The sequence below is a fragment of the Microtus oregoni genome, unplaced genomic scaffold, assembly GCF_018167655.1.
Source record: "Microtus oregoni isolate MIOR12 unplaced genomic scaffold, Mior012 000004F_ref0000308, whole genome shotgun sequence".
Taxonomy (NCBI): domain Eukaryota; kingdom Metazoa; phylum Chordata; class Mammalia; order Rodentia; family Cricetidae; genus Microtus; species Microtus oregoni.
Window position 1 is genome coordinate 45,080,265 of NW_024543063.1, and position 23,129 is coordinate 45,103,393.

Genomic DNA, 23,129 nt, shown 5'->3' on the forward strand with positions numbered 1-23,129 from the left:
TATTTATTGCATGCTGGGCTGTTAGTAAAGTCATTCATGAGTGTTTTCTTTCTCTCTTCATCTCAGAATCTGGCTGGTTTCTAATCCCTGTTTTTCTCCTTACTCTACTTCCTTGTCATTTCTCTTCAGCTATTGTGGATGCTGATGGAAGAATTTACATCAGGAACTGGCAGGGTGGCATATTGTCTGGAGGCTTTGAGAAGAACCCAAAACCTATTTTCACTGAGGGCAAGAACCAGTTGGAAATTCAGAACCTGAGGGAAGATTGGGATCACTTCGGTATGTGAAGTAAACTATAATAACAAAATGCTTTCTACTTTTCAAAAATGTTACATTTTTTTAAAGGCATTTTCATGAATAGTTTTTTGTTTATCTTTAAGACAACTCCAGGAAGCACAATAGTAATCATGAAAAATAGTCTAGAGTTTACCTGATCTAAGGATGTGGGTACTGGTTGGACTCAGGGGTCTACAGTCTTGTTTAATGAACTTTTGACTCATCATTTACTTAAATTGCTGTTGATACTTTAGAAGGGGACCTTCTTTTGGTAAGACTTATGAAATTGAAGAGGTTTTTACGAAGCTGAACTATTAGCCAGGTATGGTGATATGTGCCTGCAAGTAATCACAGCATGTGGAAGGCTGAGGCAGGAGATTGTGAAAGTAGATTTTTTTTTGGTAATATGGTCTTTATTAAGTCTTTAAATCACTTTAATTGTCTTTATTAAATAATTATTGTAGTTACATGGTTATAAATTGAAAGGGTATGAAAAGATACCCATTTCTCATCCTTGATGGACTTTTAAAATAAGCTGCTGCTTAGGGGAAACTTTAAACCCTGTGCCCATCAACCAGTTACTCCTGTTTCCATGTATTACTGCTGCCACATGGAACAGTGGCCAGAGATAGTATAGAACAAGGTGCACACTTGTTTGTACGTCTGTCTCATGTAGGAAACACTGTCTTTCATGGAAACATTAGGTGGTCTGTAAGACCTTTTCCCGACACCCTGACCCTTTGAGATCACTGCCTGTGTGTAACCTCATGTATTACTTTATGTTCTGAAGCGCCTTGCCTTTGAAAAGTGTGGCTTTTCTTACTCTGAATGCCAGGCATTTTGTAGTTGTGTTCTGTAATTCCACCAAACTTTCTTCTTTCTCATAACTGACCAAATGACTCTTAGAAAAGTCTTCCCTAAAAGATTTTTTTGGAAGGAGTAAAAACTATAAGAACTTTAAAAAATTTTATTCCCTAAAGGTGAGGACTCTGTTTGGGTTTGTTTTGATTGCTCAGAGCCCCTGTTGAGTTCCCTCCTGCGTAGGATGCCAGTATTGGAGACTCTGGAGATTTTGAAGTTGGTGAATTGCCCTGAGACCTTCACACCAGACATGAAGTGCATCATGGGCGAGTCTCCTGTAGTACAGGGCTACTTTGTCCTGGCAGGGATGAACTCTGCTGGCCTGTCGTTGGGTGGAGGAGCTGGAAAGTAAGTCTTTTTTCCATAGAGTCACCTATGGACACCTTAGCTTGCCAGGTTCTTCCCTTTCAGGTTACTTGTTGTTAATATGTTCTGTGACCAGATAGTAATGTTAATAATAATAAACATTTTTGAGTTGTTATCTTCAAATTAATTACTTTGGAGAGTTTCCTTGCATTCCATAAATGTTACTGTATAAAATATTTTGGGAACTCAGTCATTTAGTTAATCACAGAACCTGTGAAATTTTTTTCTTTTAACTTTTCAGCTGTAACAAATGTTAGTGTTTTGATCATATAAGGTTAGAAATAGCTAGGTATGGTAAATGAAATAGGTATTCAGCATAGGCAATTAAAATTTTAGTTTAAAAATAGGTACTTATAAAAATCAGCTAGGGCTGGGTGGTGGTGGTGCACACCTTCAACCCCAGCAGGCGGATCTCTGAGTTTGAGGCCATCCTGGTTTACAGAGCAAGTTCCAGAACAGGTTCCCAAAGCTACACAGAGAAACCTTATTTAAAAAAAATCAGCTAGGGATGGTGTCACCCGCTTTTAATCCAATCTGGGGAGGCAGAGGCAGGTAGAAGTCTGTAAATTTGAGGCCAGTCTGATCCATGAAGAGAGCTCCAGGCCAGCCAAGGCTACATGGTGAGACCTTGTTTAAAATAAAAAATAAGCCAGTCACAGAAGGATACAAATACTGTACATTTATGAGGGGTACTTAGAGTAGTCCTAGAAGCAGAATGAAAAATAGTATTTGCTAGGGGAAGAGAAGGTGGGGAGTTACTATTTGATAGGTCTGGTGTTTCAGTTTTGCAAGATGAAATGAGTCCTAGAAATGGATTGTGGTTGTAGTTACACAGTAGTGCAGATGTACTTAATTCCACTGAGCCACACACTTAAAAATAGGTGATTTGTTGTCCTTGCTGCATCCTACAATCCCAGATCTTGGGAGGAAGTTAATCAGATTGATCTGGTGGCACATGCTTGTAATCCTAGGAGACTGAGGGACAGGATTGCAGTGAGTTTGAGGATAGCCTGGGTTAAGAGTGAGAAACCGGGCCGGGCATGGTGGTGCATGCCTTTGATCGCAGCACTTGTGGGGTTCCAGATCAGCCTGATCTATAGATTGAATTCCAGGACTGCCAGGGTAGTTACACAGAGAAGTCTTGTCTTGAAAAACCAAAAAGAAAAAAACAAGTAAGTAACTGTTTTTAAAAACCCAACAACTCAGGCTGGAGAGGTGGCTCAGTGGTTAAGAGCACTGGCTGCTCTTCCTGTGGTCCTGAGTTTACTTCCCAGGAAATGAATGGTGGCTCACACAGCATCTGTAATGAGATCTGGTGCCCTCTTCTGGTCAGAATACTGTATGCATATTAAATAAATAAATCTTTAAAAAAATGAGCTGGGCAATGGCAGACATCTTTACTCCCAGCACTCTGGGAGGCAGCAACAGGTGGATCTCTATGAGTTCGAGTCCAGCCTGATTTTCAGAGCAAGTTCCAGGGCAGACTCCAAAGCTACAGAGAAACCCTGTCTCGAAAAACCAAATAAATAAATAAATAAATAAATGATTAAATCATGAAGTCAGTATTTTTGAGTGACTTAACAAATGGCTCATTATGAGCAGTGGTGGTGCACGTCTTTAATCCCAACACTTGGGAGATAGAGGCAGGCGAATCTCTGTGAGTTCGAGGCTAGCCTGGTCTATAAGAGCTAGTTTCAGGACAGGGTCCAAAGCTACAGAAAAACCCTGTTTCGAAAAACCAAGAAAAAAAAAAGTCTCAGAAAAGTTACAAGAAACAATTGGAACAAAGAGTTGGTGAGATAACTATGTAATACTCCAGGTGACTATTTATAAGAAAACAAAACAGCTATAAATATCCTTATAGATATGACTTATATCTTAAACTTGCTCTAAGAGGTTCTATTATTAGAGTTAAAATCTTCATAGTGAGGCTAGAGAGATGGCTCAGCAGTGAAGAGCACACCTGCTCTTCCAAAGGACTTAGGCTTCAGTTCCAGCACCAACATGGCAGCTTATAACCATCTGTAATTCTAGTCCCATCAGATCCAGTGCTCTCTTCCGGCCTCTGCAAGCACCAGGGTTTTTTGTTTTGTTTTGTTCTGTTTTTGTTAGTGTATGTATGCATGTGTATATATATATATGCAGGTAAAGCATTCATACACATAAATTAAAAAAAAACTTCAAAAGCTGGATGTGGTGGTACTCCCCTGTAATCCCAGCACTTGTGAAGCAGAGGCAGGTAGATTTCTGTCGGTCTGAGGCCTGGTCTACATAGTGAGTTCCAGGACAGCCAGGGCTATGTATAGAGACCCTGACTCAAAAAAAAAAAAACAAAACAAAAAAACAAAAAAGCCTTATAGTGTTTCTATGACAACAGTACTTGCATCCATGTTTGTTCATTTTAGAAAATGTAAGGAAATTGCCCAGATTTGCTCAACTTCGGTGACAACAAAGATTCTTGATTCCATTGGTTCTTTTTTTAAAATTTATTTATGTGCATTGGTGTTTTCCTTGCATATATGTTTGTGTGACAGACAGTTGTGAGCTGCCATGTGAGTGCTGGGAATTAAACCCAGGTTCTCTGGAAGAGCAGCCAGTGCTCTTAAATGCAGGGCCATCTCTTCAGCCCACTTCCATTGCTTCTTGATTTGTATTATATTATTTGAATTGTTTATCTGAGGCCCAACAGCTTTTCGTCTCCATCTAAACAGGTTCCTTGCTGAGTGGATGGTCTATGGTTATCCCTCTGAAAATGTCTGGGAATTGGACTTGCAGCGCTTTGGAACCCTCCAGAGCAGCCGCACTTTTCTGCGCCACCGGGTCATGGAAGTCATGCGTAAGTGTACCTTTATTCTAATTATATTGCACTCAGCAATCTCTCTCTCTCTCTCTCTCTCTTTTTTTTTTTTTTAATTTTTTCCCCCAAGACAGGGTTTCTCTGTAGCTTTGGAGTCTGTCCTGGAACTAGCTCTTGTAGACCAGGCTGTCCTCAAACTCACAGAGATCCACCTGCCTCTACCTCCCGAGTGCTGGGATTAAAGGTGTGTGCCACCACTGCTTGGCTCCAGCAATCTTTTAGGTGGCCTGCTTTATCATTCAAGGTTTTCCCTTAGCTCTCTAATAACTGCTTTGAATTGGGTTTCTCATGTGGCTATTTCAGGTCTGAGGATAGGACTCATGCCCCATTTGACCCTTAGGAACGTTTTCAGTTTATTAGACCATGCTTACCTCTAGGAATAGGAAAGTAGGATAGGATTTGCAGCTAGTACGCAGCAGTGTTCCGTTCTGTGTGTTGCTAGCAAAACACCCTTTTCAGTTGACCTTGAGTACTGCCTCAATCTAGTTCTCTAGAAAGGCAGCCAGTGCTTAAAACTGCTAAGATGTCCTTCCAACCCCCACCCCACCTTTCCCACCTTTTCTTTCTTATGGTATGGGGACTGAACTCCATAACCTCATGCAGGCTAGGCAAGTGTATATATCTGCCTCGTATCTTTGCTTTGTTTTTGAGTTTTTACTTTGAGCAAGGGTCTTGCTAAGTTACTTCCCTAGTTACTTTGCTATTGTTGAGAAGAGACATTATGACCAAGAAAACTTATTAAAGAAAGCATTTAACTGGGAGCATGCCTACATTTCAGAGGGGTGAGTCCATGACCATACGGTGAGGAGCAGGGCAGCAGGCAGGATTGGTACTAGAGCAATAGCTGAGAGCTTACATGTTATTTGTAAGTTGGAGGCAGAGAGGAGGGACACTGCGCCTGGTGTGAGCTTTTGAAACCTCAAAACCCATACGTAGTGACATACCTTCCAACAAGGCCAGACCTCCTAATCCTTCCCAAAACGGTTCCACCAGCTGGGGACCTCACATTCAAATATATGAGCCTATGGGAATTTGAACCACAAGTTGCCCAGGCTTGGCTTGACTGAAACTCATTTAGTGGCCCAGGTAGTCCTTGAGTTCATTAACCACTCAGGTCTCTGGGATTGTAAACCTGTGCTGCCAGGCCCAGATGACAGATTATGCTTAATCTGTTCTAGCTCTGATTTACGATCTGAAGGTTCCCCGTTGGGACTTCCAGACTGGGAGGCAGTTACGTACATCTCCTCTTTATGACCGGCTAGATGCTCAAGGAGCCAGATGGATGGAGAAGCATGGATTTGAGAGACCAAAGTACTTTGTTCCACCCAATAAGGGTAAGAAGTGTCTGTCTCTTTGAAACAGAATCTCACATTTTAGCCTAGAACTTTGTATTTCGGGTTGGCTTTGAGTCCTTATCAGTTCTCTTATTTCAACATCTTAAGAGCTGGGATTATAGGCATAAGCTACCACACTTGGCTTCATGTGTGTGTGTGTGTTGTATGAATGTGTATCTAGGTGTATGTGAACTCTTGATTTGACCAGACATTGATGTTGAGTGTTTTCTCTATTGTTCTCCATCTCACTTTTTCAGATTTTCAGACAGATTTTCTCACTGAACCTGGATCTCACTGATTGCCTAAACTGACTGGCCAGGAATGCTGGAATTATAGGAGTCCACTGCTATAGCTAGCTGTGTGTGTGTGTGTGTGTGTGTGTGTGTGTGTGTGTGTGTGTGAGTGACTGTGACTGTATGTCTCAAACTCAGGTCTTCCTGCTTGCATAGGCACTTTAACTACTGAATCAATTCCTTCTATACCCCTTTTTAAAACTGGTAATTAGTAAGTGCATATAGCTAGAATATATTCCTGGGAGAGTTAAAAAACAAAGTCTTGTAGGCCATGACAAAATATATGGGGGATTCTTCAGTATCAAAACTCTTTCTTCCCACCTTGTTTTTTCCTATTTCGTAGACCTTCTTGCCTTGGAACAGAGCAAGACTTTCTACAAGCCAGACTGGTTTGATATTGTGGAGTCTGAAGTGAAGTGCTGTAAGGAAGCTGTGTGTGTCATTGACATGTCTTCTTTCACAAAGTTTGAAATCACTGTAAGTATTTGGGAACAAAACAGCAGGGTGGGAAACATTTCCTACTTATTGAATGCTTGTTTTTATTTTCTTTTTTCATGTATTTTTTTTTTTTTAATTTCATGTGTATGGTCATTTTGTTTGAATGGATATCTATGCACCATGTGTACGCAGTGCCTGACAAAGCCAGAAGAGGGCACTGGAGTCCCCTGGGATTGGAGTTACAGATGTGTGAACTGCCAAGTGTGTGCTGGGAATTGACCCAGGTTCTCTAGAACAGCTAGTACTCTTAACTGCTGAGTCACCTCTCCAGCCCCTAAATGCCTATTTTGTTTTTCTTGTTTTTTTTTGAGATAGGGTTTTTCTGTGTTGTCCTGGCTGTCTTAGAACTCGCTCTTAGACCAGGCTGACCTCTCATTCAGAGATCTGCCTGTTTTTGCCTCCTGAGTGCCACCTGCCCAGCAAAGATAAGTTTATATATATGAGTGTTCTATCTGCATGTGAATCTGCACACCAGAAGAGGCTCACCGAATCCCATGAGACTGTAGTTATAGATGGTTGTGAGCTGCCCTCTGTGCTGGGAATTGAACTCAAATCCTGGAAGAACAGTCAGTTCTCGTAACCACTGTGCCATCTCTCTAGCCCCCAAATGCCTATTTTTCAGCTGCTATTTTAAAACTGATTCAGGGGCTAGAGAGATGGCTCAGTGGTTAAGAGCACAGACTGCTCTTCCAGAGGACACGGGTTCAATTCCCAGCACCTACATGGCAGCTCACAACTGTCTGTAACTTAGGATCTTTACACCGATGCATATAAAATAAAAATTAAAAAAAAACTGATTCTGAAAAAACTCTAGATTATTTTAGCGGTTTATCTGTATAATTGTATTTTTCATAAATTTTAGGTCCTATAACATAGTTTTTAATTCCCCTAGAATGTCCCATTTATCTTAAGTACTGAATGTTAACTTTGCTCATGGCTTCTTACAGAACAGTAAACTTGCTAATGTCATGTGGGTGTTGTGTCACTGAATTTTCTCAGCAAGGTGCAATTCTGGATGGTTATGCTGTTGGGTGATCCTGTGTTTACTGTCCTTGCCTGACCCCTTTCTTACAGTCCACTGGGGACCAGGCATTAGAAAGTCTCCAGTACCTTTTCTCCAATGACCTGGATGTGCCCGTAGGCCACATTGTGCATACTGGCATGCTTAACGAGTATGGAGGGTACGAAAATGACTGCAGCATTGCACGCCTGAACAAACGCAGGTGAGCTGAGCTTCCATCCCTTCTGCTCCCTCCATTAAACTGATACTTTAAGGGCTCTGGAAGCAGAGCACTCAATGCTTCTCTGGAGCCCAAAGTCCTAGGGACTCAGAACCTATTTCATAAACTCCCATCTTAATCATTAGGCAGCTATAAATAAATCAGCAAAGGCAAACGGAAAGAAGAAACTCTTTTTAGGTGTGTGGCTCATACCTATAATGTCAGGGGTCTGAAGCAGGTTTACAAGTATAAGGCCAACTTGGGTTACATGACGAGTTCTGGGCTAGCTTGGTCTATAAAGTGAGACTGTCCAAGAACATGAAACAAAAACAGAAATTATGTAGTAAAACTGGGTGTAGACGTATCTCCTACTAATAGGAGAGTATTCTTTATGAATGTTAATAAGTCTGTGTAATTTTGCCATTATTGGTATAGAATCTAGAATGGTGAAATAGCCCTCCTTGAAAGGTAAGAGATTATTTCCAAGAGTGTTTTCTGTGGGACTCTGAAACTACACGAGAACTTGATTGGTCCTGATTCTTCTTTGGCCTTTTGGTTTTGACTATTTTTTTATGGGGGGAATCTCATTTTCAGTTTCTTCATGATCTCTCCAACTGACCAGCAGGTCCACTGTTGGGCCTGGCTTAACAAATACATGCCGAAAGACAGCAACTTGCTGCTGGAGGATGTCACCTGGAAATACACAGGTAATCAGCCTTCTGTGGTCAGACAGTAAAGAAGCAGATATAGATTGTATTCTGTATTACATATACATTATATCTGACTTTTACAAATGAGAATCAGAATTAGTGTTAAAGAGACATTCTAGGGCTGAAGTTCAGCAGTTAAGAGCACTTTCTGTTCTTGTAGAGGACCAAGGATTCTGTTTCCAACACCCATGGAACAGCTCACAACTGCTTGTAATCCCTGTTTCAGAGGATCCGATGCCCTCTCTCGGCACTCCATGTGTGCTTGCGTATGTGTGGTACATATCATTCATGAAAGCAAAACACCCATAGTTGTAAAAATAAAAATACCTTTGAGGCTGGGGAGAGATGCCTGTTAAGAGCACTGGCTGTTCTTCCAGAGCACCTGGTTCACTTACTCGCATCCATGTGGCATCTCACATCCAGCGTTCTCTTCTGGCTTCCACTGGCACTGCATACATGTAGTGCGCAGATATATGCAAAACCCCATGTGCATAAAGTATGCACACCTTAAATCCTAACACTTGGGAGGTAGAGGTTGATGGATCTCTCTGAGCCTGAGGTCAGCCTGATATACAAACAAGTTCCAGGACGGCCAGAGCATTATACAGAGAATCCCTGTCTCGAAACACCAATTCCCACACTTCCCCCTCTATCTTTAAAGGAAAACAAGCCTTTTTTTTTTTTTTTTTTTTTATAATTGACTGATTGACCTTTTTTTTTTTTTGAGTTCCATCCCTGGGAGGCACATGGTGGAAGGAGAAAACTGACTTGCATTCATCTATTTGAACCCATTCATCTCACCCAGGCCTTCATTCTCATTAGTAGTAATTATGATTAATTGTGTGCTTCTCGCTTGTTACACTACAGAACAGTCTTTTTTTTTTAAGATTTTTTGTTTATTATGTATATAATATTCTGCCTACATCTATCCTATAGGCCAGTAGAAGGCACCAGATCTCATTACAGATGGTTGTGAGTCACCATGTGGTTGCTGGGAATTGAACTCAGGACCTTTGGAAGAGCAGTCAGTGCTCTTAACCTCTAAGCCACCTCTCTAGCACCGTACAGAACAGTCTTAAACACTGGTTGGTTTAACAGTCTTAAACTAGGCCACTCACGTGTAATTCTGTCTAGTGTGGGTAGACAGTTCTCCAGGTACTGATTTGGGATTGGGGCTATCCAATCTGCCACGTAGGAGGGAAAGAGAACTTTACAGTACTTGCTTATGGCCAGCCCTGGAAGTGTCCTCTTGGCTAGGCCTTGGTCTTATGACCCTAATCTCATTGCAGAGGAGACTATAAAATATGTCCTTCCTATCAGCTTGGGAGAAAAACCACACTAGCCAGGCTCTTCACACCTGCCAATCAGTCAGCAGCTGCATTTCGCAGTCTGTCAGCAGAGGTGTGTGCCTGAGCCCAGGGACTTGCCGTTGAACCTCAGGTCCCTAAGTAAAGGGACCTTGTAAACCTCACCAGCTCTAGGCCACGTCCTAGGTGGATGCGATGGTTAGTGTTAATGCCAATTTGACAAAATCTAGAATCACCTGGGAGAGAAATCTACATGCCTGTGGTGAATTGCAATATCAATTGAGGTAGAAGGAACCACCCACCGTGTGTGGCACCATTCCCTGATGTGGTGCCTGTATTGTATAAATGGAGAAAGTGAATTAAGCAGTCATCAGGGTTCATTTGTCACTGTTTCCCAATTACAGATGTCATGTGACCAACTGTTTCATGCTTCTGATGCTTTTGACTACCTGATATGATGGACTGACTTTGAACTGTGAACTAAAATTACTCCTTTAAGTTGCTTTTGCCAGTGTATTTTATCACAGTAGTAGGTAAAGAAACAAAGGAAGAGACCTTTTGCGCTGGCTCAACTGTTCCCCTGGAGAAGCTGGACATCTCTTGTTCTTTTCCATATAGCCCTCAATCTGATTGGCCCTCGGGCTGTGGATGTGCTATCTGAGTTGTCTTATGCCCCTATGACTCCAGACCACTTTCCAACTCTGTTCTGCAAGGTAGGTGCTAGTAATCTAAATTTATTGTTTGTGATGGGAATCTCATGTAGTGCATGCTGGTCTCCAACTTGTTACATAACTGAGGATGACTTTGTCCTTCTGATCTTGCCCAAGTGCTAGGATTGCAGGTGTGTATGGACTTGGTTTATATGGTGCTGAGAATCAAACCAATGGCTCCATATATGTTAGGCAAGCACTCTACCTACACCCTAGCAGCAGAAATTCTGTTTAAATGTTAGAGATTATTTCTTTTATAATGGTGGGAGGTTCTTTTTTTGAGGCAGGGGCGGGTATTTCAAGACAGAGTTTCACTGTAGCTTTGGGACCTGTCCTGGAACTTGCTCTGTAGACCAGGCTGGTCTCGAGCTCACAGAGATCCATCCACCTGCCCCTGCCTACCGAGTGCTGGGATTAAAGGCATGCGCCACTACTGCCTGGCTAAGATATTCTTTGAAGTATATTTAGTTTATTTGAATGTCAGATTTGTACGTTTATTAGTTTCTGTAGCAGTTGGATTAAACTTTGAAGTAAGATGTGGACAGTGAACACGAAAAGATAAAGGTAAATGAATGCCCACTGAGGTCAGACTCTTTGCTTCTTTTGTAACACCCTTTGCCTGACAAATGCCATCTCTTGTCAGAATTCTGTGTGAGACTTGTTTCAGTGCTGTCGCAGGTGGACCACTTTTCTTCATGGAGCAACAATTTTATCGGTGAACTTTTCAAGGCAGCTGAGCAGCTGTAACGTAGGATCTGAATCTCTGTCCCGGAGTAGATGGATTGTATTCTGTGGGCATTATCCTTTGTGTGGCAGATGCCCAAAGTTTGCTTGCAGAGTTCCCAGAGAAGACTTTTGATTAGTCTTTGTTATTGATACTACTTGGCTAACCCAAGTGTATTAACAAGATTTAGTAAAGAAAAGTATTTTGTACTTAGCAATAACTATGCCACCTCTTCTCACTATCAGGTTACCTGAAACTGGAAGTGGTAGTATTCATAAGCGGAGATGTGGAGGCTGTGCTCCATTTTCAGGACAAAATGCATTCCTTGGCCTATATCTCTGTTAGGATTCAACAGGGTGGGCACTGACAGGGTTCCCCCAGCACTGAGTCTCCTGACTAGCATGAGGGACGAGTGCTGACTGCTTGCTTTCTCTTTGCAGGAGATGAGTGTGGGCTATGCAAATGGGATCCGCGTGATGAGCATGACTCACACAGGAGAGCCGGGGTTCATGCTGTATATCCCCATAGAGGTAAGAGGGCTCCGTCTTCCTGTTTCAGGGCAGGGCTACCAGTTTCCCAAAATTCTTTAGCACTGCCACAAGTCCTGCGTAGGCTCCAGGAAAGAGGGTTTATCGTTTTTAGCAGTTAATGCTGAAGAGAGACGTCATTTTATAACTAAGAATTTGAGGGAGCACAGGATGTCCACATTCTTTCTCAGCATCCACATGATAGCTCACAACCATCTTGTATCCTTAGTTCTGGGAAATAAGCTGCCCTCTTCTGAACTCCTTGGGCACCAGACACACACAGTACACATGCATATAGGCAAAGCACTCATGTACATGGAAGAGAAATAAAATGTTTAAATATTTAAAAAAATAAAAACTTGGCTGGGGATGTAGCTCAGTAGACTGTTTTACTAGCATGTAAATCCTTGATTTGATCTCCAGCACTGTATCAACTGGTATGTATGGTAGCACATGCCCATAATCCCAGCACTTGAAGGTAGAAGCAGCCCAAAAGTCAAACACTAACATTTTTCTCAGTTTAAAACTTATGAAATTATAGATTAAAAACTGACCATCTTCATCTGATTAGTTCCCATCAACTAACAAGAGCCTACTGCAGTAGTAGTATTTTAACTAATTTCTAATCAATAATTTTGATGCATATGCAAAGTTCTTAGTACTTTTTGAGTTACTTTTTGTTTGATTTGAGATAGAGTTCCTCTGTAGTCCTGGAACTTGTTCTATAGACCAGGCTGGCCTCGAACACAGAGATCAGCCTGCCTCTGTTTGCCCAGTGCTGGGATTAAAGGTGTTACCTGCTTATGACTTTGTTATTTTAATGGGTCTTGGGGGGGTCTCAGTATTATAGCCCAGACTAGCCTAGAACTCATGTCCTGGTGTCTCTACCTCCTGAGTGCTAGGGTTATGGATGTATACCACACATCTATATGCCTGATTATGCCAGTTACAATTAAACTTCCCTATGAATGAAGCAGAATGAAATTGAAAGTCAGTCTGCAGAGCTGACAGTCTTTCCATCATCATCTGCCTTCTTGCTTCTGAAACTGGACTGTCTTTTCTGGAGCACTCATTTCTGCTAGTCTTGGAACGTGGCTAGCTAAGCTGCTGCTTTGCTGCCTAATGTTTAGCTTTCTTCCTGGCATGTTCTTCCATAAAGACATCTCTAAGCTCACTACTGTTCCCTCCCAGGCCTCACATCTTCCCCTCCCAACACACACACGTTATGATTTTTTTTTATTTTCAAATGTATGTAAATGTACCTTAATTTCTGTGTGTTGCACATATGTGTGCAGGGACCTGAGAAGGCCAGAAGAGGGTGTGAGATTCCCTGGAAGTGGACTCACAGGTAGTGGTGACTTGATGAAGTTTTGGAAGCACAAGTGCTTTTAACTGCTGAGCAATCTCCCCATCATTCATACCACTTTTTTTGTTTGTTTTTTGTTTCATTAAGACAGGGTCTCACAGGGGCTGAAGAGATGGCTCAGAGGTTAAAAGCACTGACTGCTCTTCCAGAGATCTTAAGTTTAATTCCCAGCAACTGCATGTTGACTCATAACCATCTCTAATGGGATCTGATGTCCTCTTCTGGCATGCAAGTGTACATGTAGAGCACTCATACATAAAATATAAATAAATAAAATTAAAAAAAAGATAGGGTCTCCCAATATAGCTCTGACTGTCCTGAGCCTCACAATATAGAACAGTCTGGCCTTGAACTTTCAGAGACCTCTTGCTTCTGCCTCTGAGTGCTGGGATTAAAGACATGTGCTACACTGTCCAGCCACATCACTTTCTGAAATCTGTCTTCCTTCCTGTGTCCTGGGATTTCCTTGTATAGTTTTTATATTCCATCACTCAAGGAAGTAGGTTTCACACAACAAGTCATACTAGGTGTTTCCTTTGGAGTTTTTGGTCATATCTTTGTCCTTTGACCATGCTACCTCCCCATCTCCCATCCCCCAGGACCAGGTCTGGCTTTGTAGCCCAAACCGGCCTCAAACTCTGTCTTGTATCAACCTGGGCTTGTACCCACCGTATAGGCTTCCTGTCTTACACTACAACGAACTATTTAATTTAGGCAGTATGTTTGGGGGAGGGGCTGTGTCATAGTACATGCTGGAGGTCAAAGTTTTTTGTTTTGATTTTCGAGACAGGGTTTCTCTGTAGCTTGTGGTTCCTGTCCTGGCACTAGCTCTTGTAGACCAGGCTGGCCTCGAACTCACAGAGATTCGCCTGCCTCTGCCTCCCGAGTGCTGGGATTAAAGGCGTGCACCACCACCGCCCGGCTTGGAGGTCAAAGTCGATCATTTATTTATTTTTGGTTTTTTTTTTTGGAGACAGGGTTTCTCTGTGTAACAGTCCTGGCTGTCCTGGAACTCACTTTGTAGACCAAGGTGGCCTCAAACTCACTGAGATCCACCTGCCTCTGCCTCCCAAGTTTTGGGGTTAAAGGTGTGCGCTGCCAATGCCTGGCAAAGTTGATAAGTTTTTGAGAATCGGTTCTCTCTTATCACTTTGTGGGATCCAGGGGTCAAACTAACATAGAGGCCCCAATACCTCAGCCACTGAGCCTGATCTTTTGTATCAGTTTAGTTGTTCATTTCCTACCCTGTCACACACACACTTCTTGGGGCTTATTTCGGTTAACAGTTTGAATATGGTTCACCATTGGAGGATAAGTTAAGGTGGAAAATTGGGTATTTTGCCTGTATGTATACACAGTGCCCATGGAGTTCTGAAATGGGTATTAGGTCTCCTGGGATTGGAGTTAAAGGTGGTTGTAAGCTGCCATGTGAGTGCTGGGAATTGAACCTTGGTCCTCTGCAAGAGCAGCAAATGCTCTTAACTGCTGAATCATCTCTCCAGCCCCTCTAGGTACTTTTTGTACATGATACTTTTTTCTAGATTGTCATTTGATACATGGTATGAGGTGGTTTTTGCATGTATATTACCCAGAATTGAACCAAGGGCCATGTGTACACTAGGCAAGTAGTCTACCACCAAGTCTGTAACTGTTAGGAAAACTGTCTCCAAACTGAGCTATATGTCTTCAGCAGCTTCAAGGTTTTATTTTTAAAATATGAATGAGAATCAGCTGTTAATAATAAAATCTGTTTCCTGCAGCCTATCCAAGGATCCTCGGGATGCACCATTCCAATTAGTCAGAAAGTACACTGGTTGCTAACTTTCCTTCTCTTCATATAGTATGCTCTGCATGTCTACAATGAGGTCATGAGTGTTGGACAGAAGTATGGAATCCGGAATGCTGGGTATTATGCTCTTCGAAGTCTCCGAATTGAGAAGTTTTTTGCCTTCTGGGGACAAGACTTAAACACCCTCACCACTCCCATGGAATGTGGAGGAGAGTCTCGTGTGAAGTTAGAGAAGGTATTATTTTTTTAGATCCCCCTTTGTGCCTCTCAGCTGAGCAATGTGATTTGTCTAATAAGGAAAATCAGGAAAGACAGGAAAGTGCTGGCATCTGGTAAATCACAAGGAGGAGAGAAGACACTGGGATGCTCATCTTCCCATGGAATACACTTGCTTACATATCTTACTGCCCAAAGGGTGGAGGACACTGGCATAGGTTTTTTTTTTTAGTTGATTGTGGTCATTCTTTAATGTACTACAAGTTAGTCATCTTACAGCCAGCTTTTTTCTTCAAATATATTTTTAACTTTTAAATTATGTGTATGCATGTGTATCTGTGTGAGGTGTATGCATTTGAGTGCAGTTGCCAAAAGAGAGCACTGGGTCCTCTACAAAAACCACATATTTTTAACTCCAGCCCTAGGCATTTATTATTTATTTATTTATTTTTTTTAGAAAACTATAGTTCAAGAGATTGTTCTATGAATTCTTTCCCGCCTCTGAACCTCATCCAGTGTCCTGCCCCTTGGCTTCTCAGAAGCCAAGTTTGTTTGTGTTCTATAGTGTAAGCATGGCACAAGTTTGCACCTTGCTTTATTCACAGCAATGTATTTAAGCTGTTCCCTGTCAGTATACCTGTAGTTTGTTTTCTTTCTTTTCTGAGACAGGGTCTCACTATGTAGTCCTGACTGGTCTGGAACTTCCTATGTAGACCAGGCTGTCCTTGAACTCAGAGATCCACCCCAGCCTCTCTACTTCTCAAGTGCTGAGATATAAGGTATGCGCCATCATGCCCAGCTATATAGTATTCCCCTTTGGCCACTGCATATAACTAGATGTAAAAAAGTACATGCAGGGCTCGAGAGATGGCTCAGAGGTTAAGGACACTGACTGCTCTTCCAGAGGTCCTGAGTTCAATTCCCAGCAACCACATGGTGGCTCACAACCATCTGTAATGAGATCTGGTGCCCTCTTCTGACATGCAGTCATACATGGAGGCAGCGCACTGTACTGTATACATAATAAAATCTTTAAAAAAAAGAATATTTCTAAAAAAAAATATTTAAAAAAAGTATATGCAATTTTTTTGCCACGAAAGTGTTAATAACTTATTAAAATGATGTGTATTTTAATTAGAGATAATTACTATTAAGTTTGTTCACCTGTATATATAAGTATAAACACTGATATATATAGATGCATGGACTTTGAGTTGGAAATACACCAAGGTTACCTCTAACTCAGGATTCTAGGTTTGTGTGATAAGAGCCTTACCTGCTGAGCCATCTTGACATTCCTCTAGCAAGTATTCTTGCTATTAATTTCTATTATTTTGTATTTCTATTATTTGTATTTCTATTAATTTGTGTATTACCATGAGGCTGTGGCCTACTGGTAAGGTTCCAGATTCTTTTCCTTTGGTAGTCACATGGCCTCTGCCTGACTCTGCCTTCTTTCTCCCTACATTAAGTTTAGTTTTCCCACCTAGCTCTATTCTGCCCTGCCATAGGCCAAAGCAGTTCCTTTATTAACCAGTGGTAATAAAACATATTCACAGCATACAGAGGAGAGTCCCATACCAGAGATCCATTCAAAGAAACGTGCACTTTTGCTGTTACCAAAGCTCATCTGGTATCTCTGTTGTGGATGCAGATTTTCACAGTGCCTCAGACATCGTTTTCCAAAAGCTAGCAGGAGTGAAGGGTATATATGTGTGTGCATCTTTCCATTGCACGTACCTGCTGCTCCCCACCTTCACATGCCAAGAACTGTCGTGGAGACTGGTATCTCAGGCTTTCTCCCCTTTTCTTTTTAGGGCATAGATTTCATCGGTCGGGATGCCCTGCTGCAGCAGAAGCAGAATGGGGTGTATAAACGCCTTGCTATGTTCATCTTGGATGACCACGACACAGACATAGATTTGTGGCCTTGGTGGGGAGAACCCATTTACCGGAACGGGAAGTATGCTGGCAAAACCACCAGTAGTGCCTATAGCTACACTCTTGAGCGCCATGTATGCCTGGGTTATGTACACAATTTTTCTGAGGACAATGGGGAAGAACAGGTGGTGACAACGGATTTCATCAATCGAGGAGAATATGAGATCGACATTGCAGGACATCGGTTTCAGGCCAGGGCCAAGCTCTACCCTGTCACCTCCTTTTTTACTCACAAGCGTAGAAAGGATGATGTGGAGCTGAGTGACTTTCATGGGAAGTAATACCAAGACACTGTCCCTTCCTCCCATTCTCTCACCATGAGGAACATCATTCTGGGAGCTTTTTCCTTCGTCCCTGTCTTCTTACTGAAGGTATCTTTGTCCCCTTGCTTTTCAGATTGACCTACTTTAAACATTTTCCTTGAAAGCCTTTTTTTTGTCCTCCCATTTCCTTTTCATTTGCTGTTACCCCTCCTCACAATCCAGGCTCTTCTCACCCCTCCAGCAGGCCAGTCCCACAGTGAAAGGCAGGAGCCACTTGTGGAGTTAAGGTGACAAACTGATTTTTAGATTCATCTTAAGGCAAGTTGGTATTATTTCTTAGGGCAGAATCCAACTCCCCTGGGCTGGGGTTCTTAGAGTAATCTGCCAATTTTGGTAGATTACTGTGTGTCTGCTATAGCCCTGGGAATAGCTTATATTTTAAGAGGCAGATGATTCTATTCCACTGTGCTGTAGGGTACCACTTGATACCTCTTAACCATCTACCTCACTGATAAGAGGGATTGCATAGACACTGCCTGCTCTGTGGAAGGGACAAGTAGTTAACCTGGTCCCCAGCCCTCCGACTTTTTCTTAGATGTTTAGGCCAGGGCCACCTGTCTGCAATATTATTTCTGCTATTTTGTATGAGGTTGTTTGTTTTTTAGCTGAGTAAACAAGTGTGCCAGTATTCGAAAGGAAAAACAAAACCCCTGTGCCTTTTGTGTTGCTTTTCCCAGCAGGAGCAGGATGAACTCCAAGGCTGAGAAGTTGTTGCTTTTCTGTCAGCTACTCATAGGTCAGCTAGCTATCCTTGATTTTCTTCAGATGGCTTCCAGCCTCACTGTGCCTTGTGTAGTTTGCCTGTGACCTCAACATTCATTCCTATCCCTTTAGAAGAGAGAGGATTGTGTGGGTTGTCTTGGGTGAGGAAGTAAACCATGCTGTTCATAATGCGTTCCAGAGAGCTACCAGAGCCTCAGGCTTCCCACGGCTGGCATGAACAAAGCCATGTACAGATGGCCATTGAGAGCTGTAAGTACAATGCTCTTCTTTCCCGGCTCCCCACTCTGGCCCCATAGAACCTCTGGAATGGAAGTGCCTGGAGTACTCACCAAATGTGCACCTCACATTTCAAGGGTACTGCTGTTTTCTTTCTGTGATACGGTTTCTCATTGGAGTTCAGGTTGGCCTCAAATTTGCAGTGATCTTGCCTGAGTCTCCTGAGTACTAGGATTTCAGGTGTGGGGACAGGATGTTTTCTGAAGGTGAAGCTTGGGTGGCAGGCTGTGCTATATAACACCAGCACTTAAATTTTCTTCTATATACAAACTGACCTAGTCTGCACTTGAGAACCTTTAATTCGACTGTAGTTCTCAGTAACTTGGAAACATTGGTTCTGCTAGATTTATATTACTAGAAACCTTTCATTTCATTAGAGCAGCTCAAAAATCTCAAGTGTTTCTTTGTCATTTCTGTGGAACCTGTTATCTACTCACTGGTTCTTTTTATACATTGCTTGCTATTTTCTCCAGCTAGGCCACTCTATTTGGCTTCTGAGAAGATTTTTAACTGACTTATTAAAGGGCACACGATTAGAATTTGGTGTGAAGGGAAATTGCTATTTTGGAGAAAATGTGTATAACTCCGCTAGAAAGCTGAGTGCAGCAGCAGCAGCAGCAGCAGCAGCAGCAGCGAGCTGTTGAGATCAAGAGCAGCCCTGGCTGACCTGTGAAGATGAAAGTAGAGATGCACAGCTCCAGGGTCTGTGCTCTGAAATATGCTTGTAAGGCTGCACAGAGTGAAAGCTGCCTTCAAATTGAATACAGATTTTGAGCAAACTTGCCCTTTTAACTTTTGGAAGTGTTACCACTTAAGTTCCAAATTGGGACAGGGGGCCTTCCAAAACAGTAATAGTTTAAAATTGGGTGTCATCAAGAGTATTTTCAGCATAGATTGATTTCTTCTCTGTACTTCTTAATCTCTCGTTACTTAATTAGCTGTCCTTTCTAAGTAGGAAGGAAAGTGCTATATTTAAAATTCTATAGCAACTTTTGGGCTGGAGAGATGGCTCAGAGGTTAAGAGCACTGGCTGCTCTTCCAGAGGTCCTTAGTTCAATTCCCAGCAATCTGTATGATATGGTGCCCTCTTCTGGCCTGTAGGAGTATGTGCAGAAAGAACCCTGTACGCATAATCAATTGATCTTTTAAAAAAATATAAACAAAATTATATAGTACCTTTCTTAGTGTTCAGCTAGAAGTCCTGGCTGTTGCTGATATCAACTTTTGAGCTTACCGACGGTGCTTGTCTTGCTAGGAAGGCCTGAGAGTGGGGCACACAGGGCTGTTTTGAAATGCCTTCTCGGGGGGAGGGTCATGGGCCTCTTCCTTCAACTGTGATTAGGCATTGGATTTTGAGTTGCCACTTGTTTACTGTGTACCCCAAAACAAACTTATATTTGGCACTAAATGCATCCTTAGAATTTCTCTTGGCCATTCAAACATAAGTAATTGCAAATCTGCCCCCCCCCCCCCCCCATTTTGCCCTGATATAAGTGCTTTAAATAGACTGTTCTCTTCTACTAAGCCTGCAGCTTTTCCTGTGCTTGGTGTCATAAACACCATTTAACCTGAAACACCCGATCCCCTCCCCCAGTGTTGATAGAGCATTCTGGGCTCCTCAGGAGTAAATAAATACAGGTTGTTAACAGAAATGCTAGTCTAGAGCAGTGGCACTCAACCTGTGAACTGCAATCCCATTGGGGTCACCTAAGACCATCGGAAAACAGACATTTACATTGCAATTCATAACAGTAACAAAGTTACATTTATGAAGTGGCAATGAAAATAATTTTATGGTTGGGGGTTATTATGACATGAGGAACTGTATTAAATGTTCACAGCATTGGGAAGGTTGAGAACCACTGGTCTAGAGGCATGATTGAAAATCCAGGAAAAACAATCGCTGTACATCCTAAATTGTGTGACATTTTGTGACAGTACAGTTTGGGGAGCCAGTTAGCTTAAGGGAATGTAAACACTTCAGCTTTAGATGACAGATTCTCTGGAATAATCTGTTGTCACATCTACTTACCAGAGATGAGGAGTTCCATGTTCTCTTCTTTGATTTATAGTAGCAATTAAATCTCTTTGAACAAGGTAACAAATTATATTGAAGACCTAGGATTGGGAGTTTCCTGTGAGCCTTGAAATATTATGAAGATATTCTTTTCTCTTAGTTGTTCATTACACAAAGCCTGTTTCTCAGTACTTCCGTAGCCATCTGAAATACACTCAAGCTTGTTGTAACAGTTCCCTTCTGTGACACAGGTACTGAACTTAGAAGAAGGACAAGGAAGAATGGCGTAATTAGTCTTAATTGTGAGCACGCTCACTGACTTTAGTTCTTCCCTGGGTCCCAGGACACAGGGTCATTAACACAGCACTAAACCCCAGCTTCAGTCTGGTCTCCGAGAGCCCATTTCTGTAGCAGTGGAGTGCAGTCCCTTGTCGGGAAGAACACCAGCTCTGGCCTGTCTCTACGCCTATTGTGTTCTGGGCTGCTGTGTCTGAGAAAAGTAACTAGATACGAAAAATGAATTTATGAACTTTAGTATTCTACTGCTCTGCTTTTGGATCTGGTTGGCAGTGGCAGTATGAATTAACAGATAGCAGGAACTGCTAAAGGTTTGCTTTGTTTCACTGGAGACTCACAGCTTTGGTTTTCTGGTTGCTAGCGTCTGAGAAGACCTTCACTGTCCTTGTGAGAATTGTATGCCTTCCAGTGTTGGCACTAGCCCTGGAAGCCTGTCATGGTAGAGCAGTTGCACTACCCCGTTTGCAAGGGTGGACTACAAATTTCACCCATCTATCTCTTACTTCTTAGCCGAGGTTTATAACATTTAGGGCAGAGAAGAATGACTTGTCATTTTTCATTTTCTGCATCCCAACACCTCCACTTCACAATGTTGATAGATAAGTAGCATAGTATCAACACAGCACAGGTCCATCTCGTCCTTACGTCTGTAGACTCAGAGTGAGCATCAGCCAGTGAGTAGGAGAGTGTCTGAGCTATAGCTGTGCCCTGTGCGCATGTCAGAAATGGTAAGCGAGCTGGGGCCTCTTCTCCCTCTGCCTGCACTTCTTTTGGTCTCCTAGGTGCTGATCTGTAAGCCCCCATTTTCATGCAATATAGGGCTTGCTTCTGCAGTTCCCTAACAATACCAACACACTTGTTCTTCACAAGAAATGAGTGTTTCACACATCTTTCTTTTTTTAGTATGTTAAACTTCAGCATTTTTTCTAAGACTCCTGACCTCTCTAAGCAGTTGTCTACATCTGAATTATATATTTTTCCTCATATTTGATTCAACTGTTTTTATTCTTTGCAGACATCTACCTCCTTGTCTGGTCTGTGAGGTTCAGATTACAAGAGGAGGGGGAGTTATCTTTATCATGTTTCAAAAGATCTATGCCAGGATTTCCTTCGCACACTAAGAGCTGAATCTTGCTTGGAATACTCCTCAGCCTAGGTCTAGTGCCTTACTCTCCAGTAGTGGACTGGGGTAGGAAGGAAGAATGTTCGGTATGGGTTCTCATCACCCCATGTTAGCCCCCTTCCTCAGGGTAGTCTGGGTGTGGGGTGGAAAGTGCATAGCTCATCTCACTGAAAGTCTGGGTGTGGAGTGGAAAGTGCATAGCTCATCTCACTGAAAGCTTCTCTCAGTTCACACTTAACTCTCCGGTCAGTGCTTAAGACATGAACATCATTGTAATCACCATAAAGTTCTGTCCATTTGCATATAGTGTGGCTCCCTCGGCTCCCTCCTGTCCCTGTGTAGTGTCAGTGTGTGGTCCTGAGGACGCTCTAGATAGCGGAGTAAATAAGACCTTTTCCCAAGAGCAGATTCAGCTGACTTTGGACACATAGGGTGGGTAACTGCACTTCATGGCCAGAATTATTTCTGGATGGCTGGATTTGAGATTTTCTTTTCATGTATTAGGTATATAAATGAATAAAAATGTTTTCATTAACTATTGCTGTGTCCATTTGTGAAATGTCCTTTAACTTGGTCACAACATGGTATTTGCCTGCCTTCTCAAAGGATAACACTGTTCATAAAACCATTTACATCTGTGATAAGGGGTTTAAACATAACCCCACTATCACATACATGTAAGCAAACCCATGTTCATGTAAAAGAGGGACAGAGGGCACTAGCCAGCTGTAGAGATGGCCAATATCAAAATTCTAAAATGATGTAGGCAAAACCTAAATGGGCCCAGGCTTGCAAAATTTCTCTGTAGGGAGTAGGTGACTGAAGTGATGTCTGATGTTGTGGGGACAGAAGTAGATGCGTCACTTGCTGTCCCCCTCTCCTCCCCACTATTGGTTCTCCTTTTTAAGTTCCAGAAACCTTGCATGACTGACGTCGATTTGTCCTCAGTGGTTTCTCAGAACAATGGTAAACTTGGGTACACACAAGAGGATTGCTTGGAGAGACAGCTCTGAGATTAAGAGCACTTACTATGAGGAGGCCTAACATCAGTGTAGCCATGACAGGCTGCAGACCAACAGTTGAGACTGGGCCTCACCACTGCAATAACTGGGAAAAGCCACAGATTGTACTCTGCAGGGAGCCAATCAGAATTGAGAGTACTACTAGATGCTCCAGAACATTAAGGATAGTTTACCTAACTTGTATATAGGTTACCAATTTCCTTGTAGTAATGCCAGTACCAATCCCTGTTTGACAAGGGTCAAACTTCACTCATCCTGCCTAATCAGTTCAACCCTCATCTGGATCCAGAATTCCCCTACCGCCCCATCCTTTACTCATTAAAATCCCGCCTTAGCTGAGCTTAATGCTCTTC

General features: G+C 42.4%; 1 protein-coding gene across 4 annotated transcripts in view; it reads left to right on the top strand.

Annotated features, from left to right (window-relative positions):
• Pdpr (pyruvate dehydrogenase phosphatase regulatory subunit) overlaps positions 1-22,290 on the top strand; it is a 37,158-nt gene extending 14,868 nt beyond the window's left edge. Inside the window, exons 8-18 of one of the 4 annotated variants that reach the window (XM_041649789.1) lie at positions 130-279; positions 1,293-1,485; positions 4,215-4,339; positions 5,539-5,694; positions 6,331-6,464; positions 7,560-7,708; positions 8,300-8,412; positions 10,341-10,435; positions 11,597-11,686; positions 14,891-15,073; positions 16,872-22,290. In XM_041649789.1, the coding sequence (XP_041505723.1) occupies positions 130-279; positions 1,293-1,485; positions 4,215-4,339; positions 5,539-5,694; positions 6,331-6,464; positions 7,560-7,708; positions 8,300-8,412; positions 10,341-10,435; positions 11,597-11,686; positions 14,891-15,073; positions 16,872-17,276 (1,793 nt within the window). In that variant the 3' untranslated portion in view covers positions 17,277-22,290. Of the gene's footprint in view, positions 1-129; positions 280-1,292; positions 1,486-4,214; positions 4,340-5,538; positions 5,695-6,330; positions 6,465-7,559; positions 7,709-8,299; positions 8,413-10,340; positions 10,436-11,596; positions 11,687-14,890; positions 15,074-16,871 lie in introns of those variants that run through there. The other 3 variants (XM_041649790.1, XM_041649792.1, XM_041649791.1) reach the window with 3 other exon arrangements.
• The last annotated feature ends 839 nt before the right edge of the window (positions 22,291-23,129 follow it).